This window comes from Mauremys reevesii, linkage group 22 (genome assembly GCF_016161935.1).
Source record: "Mauremys reevesii isolate NIE-2019 linkage group 22, ASM1616193v1, whole genome shotgun sequence".
Classification (NCBI taxonomy): Eukaryota; Metazoa; Chordata; order Testudines; family Geoemydidae; genus Mauremys; species Mauremys reevesii.
In genome coordinates, this window is record NC_052644.1 from 14,285,575 (window position 1) to 14,293,077 (window position 7,503).

General features: G+C 49.1%; 1 protein-coding gene across 1 annotated transcript; it reads right to left on the reverse strand.

The window, feature by feature from the left end:
- Positions 1–536: 536 nt before the first annotated feature.
- On the reverse strand, positions 537–7,468 carry LOC120388778. Its single transcript, XM_039510859.1, has 3 exons — positions 7,428–7,468; positions 3,804–3,973; positions 537–1,283 (listed from the first exon to the last, which is right to left on the reverse strand). Exons 1-3 carry the CDS (start codon positions 7,428–7,430, stop codon positions 812–814), a joined length of 645 nt encoding a protein of 214 aa, XP_039366793.1. The 5' UTR covers positions 7,431–7,468; the 3' UTR covers positions 537–811.
- Between the last annotated feature and the right edge of the window lie 35 nt (positions 7,469–7,503).

Sequence of the window (7,503 nt, forward strand, 5' to 3'; positions counted from 1 at the left end):
ACATTGTCATTCTCTTTTCTGTGTCCTGCTTCTTTAGTCATCTGGCTGCCTCCCTGCAGAGCACTGCTGGGAAACATCTCCAGCCCATAGAGTGAGTAGCGCAAGAGGGAGCATGTTACACAGAGTCACTTTGATCCAGTTCTCACACAGGATTTTATATTTATTCTTTGTATTTTTTCCTTAGTCTGAAATAAATGGAACCTAGAATGAAAATGTTATTGATTCTGTACTGGGCCATATTCAGATCTCAGTTCCCCCGGGGTAAATCTGGAGTTGCCCACTGCCTGACATGGGGTCAGGGCCAGATTCTGATCTCAGTTCCCAGGGGGTCAATTCAGAGTCACCTACTGCCTGCAATGGGTTTACACCATTCTAAAAGGGCAATAGATGAGGAAAGGATCAGACATTATTTATGCCTGTTATTAATTCACTTTCCCACCTGCGGCTAACACAATGTGAACAACATGGAGCCAATTCAAAGCCAGGGTCACAAGATTGTCTTTGAGACATTATTTATTTTATTAGAGATGCTCTAGTTCAAGAGGAATTATCTGGGGGGAGTTTTCTGGACTGTATTATACAGGATATATGACTAAATGATCACAATGGTCCCTTCTGGCCTTAGACACCTCTTGCAGTGTCTATGCTCTTTCCAAGCACTATGATAAGTGGGGGCCAGTTCTGTCCCTAGGCAGGTTCCTGCACTAGCTGGTGTCTACACAGTAGTGGATTATTTCTTCCTGTAGATAAGGCCCATGCGGAGTCATTTCATGTCTTAGGCTGGATGTCAGTGGCAGCAGCAGCCCTTACTCTAGGAGCGTGTCTTGTAGCAAATCGGGTTCTTTGAGTAGGGAGGTGGGTTCCCTTTTTCCTCCACAAGCACTTTAATGACTGCTTTGGCAGCATTGGACATGGTGGCCATGACACGGATATTCCCTGTGGTGACCACAAGCGCTTCCTGGCATTGGCCCAGCTTGGCTTTCTTGAATGTTGTGCAGCTGTTGGCCGGCATATAATTGTACATCCTTGCGTAGACTTCCTCCATGTCACCAAGGTGCTCTTTGCCTGGGCAGATCTCGAGGCCAAACTCAACACAGTAGAGGTTGTAGTCAAAGGGATTGGAGAACATGATGGCAAGGGTGAAGGCGTCTGAGTTGTACACCAGCAGCCCCACGCTTCCACGAAAGCTGTACCATCCCTTTGTGAACAGACAGCTCTCCTTGGATCCTGGCGGGATTCGGGGGGAAGGGGGTAGGAGGCTGTGGCCACTGAAGCAGTAACTCCTGTGGGAAGAGGGGGATCGAGATTAGCATAGTCTGACTTCCATGGTGCAGTGCTAGCTACTTGGGGACAGCACGGGGGTGGTGGGAAACAAACAGGGAAGGGTTAGAAGAGGTTTGTGCGCTGCATTTGCAAATATTTTAGGACTGAGACAACCAAATGAAAATCTGTTGACTCTAATGGAAATGTGCCTGCTTAAACCCAGTGTTACTGGTGTCACAGATACGAGCTGAGTGCCCCTACTCAGCCACTCACTAGACAGCTGAGAGGGGAATCCTGGCCCCGGATACTGGGTGTTTTAAGCCTCTGGAGCCTGAAAGGAGTCCAGACACTGGTCTAGTCTTGGGGTCCCTAGGCACACACCTGGGGTGCAGTCCCTCTATCTAGCAACCCCTCCTGAGAACTGTCCATGTGCCTAGCCCTAGGTCTCAGTGCTGCCCCTGTTGCTTAGCACACCATCTCCCAGAACTCCACGTAGAAGTGAGAGCCTTCTGGCGACAGTCTAATTCTCTCAGGAGGCAGGCAGTAATTGTAAAGCAGAGAACACACTAAGGGTGTGTCTAGCTGCAGACAAACACCCAAGGCAGAGCACAGGTCAACAGACTTGGGCTTGCAGGGCTCATGCTATGGTGCTAAAAATAGCCTTGTAAACATTCTGGCTTGGTCTAGAGCTCAGGCTCTGAAGCCCTGGTAGGAGGGTGGGTCTCAGACCTTCAGCCCCAGCCACAAATTCAAAGTGCTCCCTACACATCTATTTTTAGAGCCATAGTGCAAGCCCCAAGAGCCCAAGTCTGGTGACCTGAACTCTGAGACTCGCTGCTTGCAGTGTAGACGTACCCGCAGACACTTTACACAGGATTCTACCATTGCTCTTTAATACTTAAAAGGGAAAGCACATGGGAGTGCAGATCATAAAGAACACAATAAACTTCCTGACCACAATGCCCCTGGCTAGATCACCCTTCCCTGGATGCCATCAGGGCTCAGGGAGGCAGACATGGTCAAAGTGCCCCATAGGCATTAGCTGATCAGGCTGATGTAGTTACGGCACATGAGTTTCATAGCCAGTGGAACACAAAGGAGTGATGCAGCCAGTATCACATCTGACCATCTTTGATCACTCTAACCCAATGGATCAGGTACCTATTTCACAGCTGGGTGAATTGGTGGGGGGAGATCAAGCAAGTCTCAAACCCCCAAGGGCTGTTGTCAAGTACCTTAGCCACTCAGCTTTAGGACCTTGCCCACCAAATGTCTAGATTGTCTGGGTTACTTCACCCTCATGGAGCCATATTCCCTAGATTGTCTTCTTCTCCTTTGGCTGTCCATGCCCTTTTTTATAAATTCTGCCCTCTTTGTCAGGCCTGCTCCACTTCTTATATAATCATAGAAATGTGGGGCTGGAAGATTCTTGGGAAGTCATCAGTCCAGTCCCTTTCGCTAGACCATCCCTAATGGGGGTTTGTGCAACTTGTTCTAAAAAACCTCCAATGACTGGGATTCCACAACTTCAACTGAAAGGCCATTCCAGAACTTTAACTACCATTATCGTTAGAAAGTTTTCCTAATATCTAACCCAAACCTCCTTTGCTGCACATTAAGCTGATTGCTTCTTGCCCTACCTCAAACAGACATGGAGAACATCCTCTTTATAACAGCCCTTAAGATATTTGCAGACTGTTGTCAGATCCCCCCTAGTCTTCTTTTCTCAGCACTAAACATGCCCACTTTTTTTTAGCTTTTTCTCACAGGTCAGGTTTCAGAGACTCTCTTTAGAAACTCTGTTGTGTTAATCATTTGCCACGAGCCTTTGAATCTCAGCCCAACATGGAGGGAAAGGGACCATAGAGAAGGTAAAAGGATGCATCGGCAAAATGGAGTTTACAACTCCATAAAGATATAGACAGAGTGGAGTGTGTTGAATTGCTCCTTGTGAATAAAGAATCACATGGACTATTATTAGCCCTTTGCCCTGCTCATGAGCTGATACTGCTTGTTCTGAGTCCCTTTGCTGTGGGTAAGAATTGGCTGGATAATAATGCTGCCAGGGAATTTCAGCTTCTGAGCTCAGCTTCTCTGGGGTAAATCTAGAGTCTCCCACTGGCTGCAATGTGGTCAGGATTGAACTCTGATCTCAGTTACCCTGGGGTAAATCTGGAGTCAACCACTGATTGCCATGGGGTCAGGGCCAGATTCTGATCTGTTCCCCCAGAGTCTACCCGGTGAGTGCATTGTAGTGACACCAGATTTACATCTTTGTAAATGAAAACTGAATCTGGCTCCTTAGCTTTTGATTTCCCACCTTTCCTGCATTGAAAATCTTTCTCCTGTTGCATTCGTTTCTGCATCAACATTTCCAAACCATGGAGATTTTAATGAATTAGAGAGCATAGGAGGAACAGGGAGTGGGGTAAGAATCTTTTGGGAACAATACTGAACTTCCAGTATCTGGAAGAAGCAGGAGAAATAGTATGCAGAGAGCCCGTGGATGCTCTGAGGCAGGTGCCACAGGGGGTGTTTACCTGGGGGAATGGAGGGTCACATCCCGTGATTCGTTGGTTATCTCAATTTCCACACTCCTCTCGAAGTAAGTCTCAAGGCTGTCTTGCATTCCAGCCTGGGTGTTCATGGTGCTGGAGACTGGTGCGCTGCTTCTGAGGGGCAGCTGATTCTGACGGTTTGGGCAGGAAGTCTGGAGAAGGAAACTTTGACCATTCATTGTGTGTAAAGATAAACAAGCTTCCCAGATAGCACATGAGCAAAGTCTATCAACTTGGTGAAGTATATTTGTGTATACAATTAAGACACTCCATTATGATATGAAAGAGCAAAAATGAAACTGAAAGGGTATCTCTATAGATACAAGAATTCAATTATTGCTGCTGGGAATGTTTTCACTGCAGGCTCATACCTGTTGCAATTTCATGTCACCATTCTGATGTTTATGTCTGAGGTGGATGGAATCAATATGGCTCAGAAAATTATTAATCTGACACATGACCTCACCAGGCAAGAAACCTTTCTACTAGTGGCAACTACTTGCCTTCTAGTCATTGCACCTGTCTCTCTCCGAGGAAAATAGAAAGCAAAGAGTGTGCTTGATTGGCTGGTTGTCAAGAATAATATCTTATGAAGAATAATTCAGGACAAGATGCAGGAAGAATGAATAAACAACATTAAAGAACTAAACCTGCGATTGGCCAAACCTGCGGACACTGCAGGTAAACAAACCAGCCCAGCCCACCAGCGGATTTCCCTGGACAGGCCGCGTGCCAAAGGTTGCCAATCCCTGAACTAAACAAAAGTTTTCCCCCTATATGGCTGTACAAGTGCACTCCATGTCTCCCTATATTGGAGGCCTCTCATCTGGCCAAGCGTGAAGTGCATGGGGAACGTAGATTCACCCACACTTATATTACAAGAAGAAGGAGGCATTCAGTGAGTCTGAAAGGGGAAGAGATTTAAAACCAATCAAAAGTTTCTATACATACACACCAAAGAATTGTCTTGTGGGACTCACTGCCACTAGATATCACTGAAGACAAGCTCTGAGAAGGATTTGTAAAATAGGAACTGGAGATTTATCAGCAGAATGAGACCATCCAGAGTGACAGGAGAGAGGGTAGAAGGAACATAAAATGTCTTGCTTCAAAGCATGAGTCAGCCACAAAGTGACCAATGGGGATTAGGAACAAACTTCCCCTAGGGGCAGGACTTCCCTCTGCTGCCCACTGATGGGTTTTCTGCATTGTCCTCTGAAGCAGCAGGCGTTGGCCATTGCTGAAGATAGGAGAATAGACTGATACGAGGAGCGACACTCTGTGAGCAGCCAGCAAAGGAGATGGCAGCTGGTAAGGGAATGATACATTCCCACCGCCCGCTGGTATTGATTTCCTGGGGGAGATGGGGGTGCCTGACTGGTGAGCTGGAGAGGCCTGGTTCTGCCCCCGGCCTGCAGGGGGGCTGGTTCTGACCCAGCCTCAGGCAGAGGTGACTGGCTAGTATGGGGGCTGGGGGATGTAGTAGGAAGAGGGCCTGAAACATAAGCCCATGTGTCAGAGGCCTGGTGTGAGGTCTGAGGCCTGGGATAAAGTAATCAAAACCTTGCTGATATTAAGCAAAGTTAAGTTGTCAGCAAAAGGCAGGCCCAACTCAAGAATTGGCAAGATTAGGGCTGATATTGCAAAAACACAAATTCCTAAGAGTTGCTAGGCACAAAGCACTCACACAAGCACATTTCAGAAGGATGGTACCATAACGCCCCGATAAACACAGCCCCCAAAGATAACAGGAACATGCTGACCCATCTTAAGGCTAAGGTCAGGATGACAGCATGACGAATAGAGATGTTTTGATCACACCTACAGGTACAAGGCAATGAGTGGCTCCCTAATACGTCACGGATGATAGGTAACTTGTTTGCAGAGGTGTATAAAGATGTGTCTCAGAGGTAGTGTCTTTGTCTGGCCTAGGGGATAGTGGAAAGTCCCACCACTAACTGAGCTGGTCCATTGTGACCAGCATGCATGTATCAGTGTAGCTGTAACCGTTGATCCAAGGCATTAGCACTCTGCTTCGTCGGCAATAAACCTGACCAGGTGCCTTCGCTAGGAGCCAAGTCTGTGGATTTATTGGGTCGCTCCATTGGGGCCTGGGTCTCTGCTCTCTGCACAGGGCTGGGACATACGCTGAAAGAGCACACGCAGCCAACACCAGAGGACAGGGGAATGGGACACGAGTCCTTTCCCCTCTAGGGGACCATACAAGCAATAAGGCCCAACACCTCTTCCAACTGCCACAGCCCCTCTGGCCCACTCCCTCAGGTGAGTGGTACAGCCCAATGGTCCCTCCAACCAGGGCCGGCTCTAGGTTTTTTGCCGCCCCAAGCAAAAAAAATTTTGGCTGCCCCCCATCCCAGCCCTGGGCTCCTCCCCGTGCTGCCCCAGTCCTGGGCTCTCCCCCTCCACCCACACCCCCTGCTGCCCCAGCGCTGGGCTTCCCCCTTTCCCCCCACACCAGTGGCCTCCCCCCACCCCCCTGCCACCTCAACCCTGGGCTCTCCCCCCGCCACCTGCACCCTCCTTCCGCCGCAGCCCAGGGTCACTGGTAACTCGCTCCTGGGGTGGGTCATTCAGCAGGAATTTTGGACGTGCACAAAACACAGACAGGATTGGTTCCCATATGGTTACAAAGCTGCATTAAAGTGGAACAATTTTCAGCTTGTGTAATTGGAGGATATCTGGATGCATATTATAAGACTGTCCTCCATAAATGAGGAAAAGTTGAGGTGCCTTTATTATTCTTTTGTTCCACTCTTTCTTTCTATGTGGAATTTGCCAATGCAATATCACTGTCTTCCTTTTAAACAAACAAACCAAAAAAAAGCAATGGCTGTTGAAAATAGCAATTCCAGTCCTAATAACCACTGGGAAGCATTTTTTGCTCAATTTTATCCTACAAAAAATTTTCTACAGCAAGTTACAGTGGATCAGTATATTTGATTTGGGAGAAATGAAGTAACAGCTGCCCAAACTGAGCTTGAGCACTCCTGAATTTTGAGGTGTTCAAATCTGGAAGGCAGGTGCTGGGGTCTGGGGCTCCACGGGGAGCATGGCAGCATGTATGCAGCAGCGTGTCTGGCGCTGCACGGAGCCAGACAAGCTGGTCTGAGTGGCATGGTAAGGGGCTGGGGTTGGAGAAGGGGTCAGGGGTTCCGGGGGCAGTCAAGGGACAGGGAGCGGGGGTTGGATGGGGTGGCGGATCGGGAGGGCAGTCAGGGGCAGGGAGAAGGGGGGGTTAGATGGGTCAGAGGTTCGGAGGGGCAGTCAGCGGACAGGCAGCGGTTGGATAGGCATGGGAGTCCCAGGGGTTTGTCAGGGGACAGGTAGGGGTGGGGTCCTGGGGAAGTGGGGGTCTCAGGAGGGCAGTTGGGGACAAGGAGAAGGTAGGCTTAGATGGGGGTGGGGTTGTGGGGGCAGTTAGGGGTGGGGTCCCGGGAGGGGGTGATCAGGGGACAGGGAGCGGGGGGGGTTGGATGGGTTGGGGTTTCTGTGAGGGGCAGTCAGAGGGAGTGGATGGTGGCAGGGTGGGGCTTCCCTCCCCCTGGAGTGTCCTGTTCTTTGAATGTTAAAATATGGTCTCCCTACCATTCACAGCACTCAGAGCACGCTGCTGCATGAGGTCCCCCTCTTTCCTTTCCAGTTGGTAGTGACCAAGGGGATG

Excerpts from the sequence above, each read along its gene's own strand:
- LOC120388778 (XM_039510859.1), bottom strand. Across the intron at positions 1,284-3,803 it reads GTGACCCTCCATTCCCCCAG|GAGTTACTGCTTCAGTGGCC; the intron begins GTAAACACCCCC and ends CTCTTCCCACAG.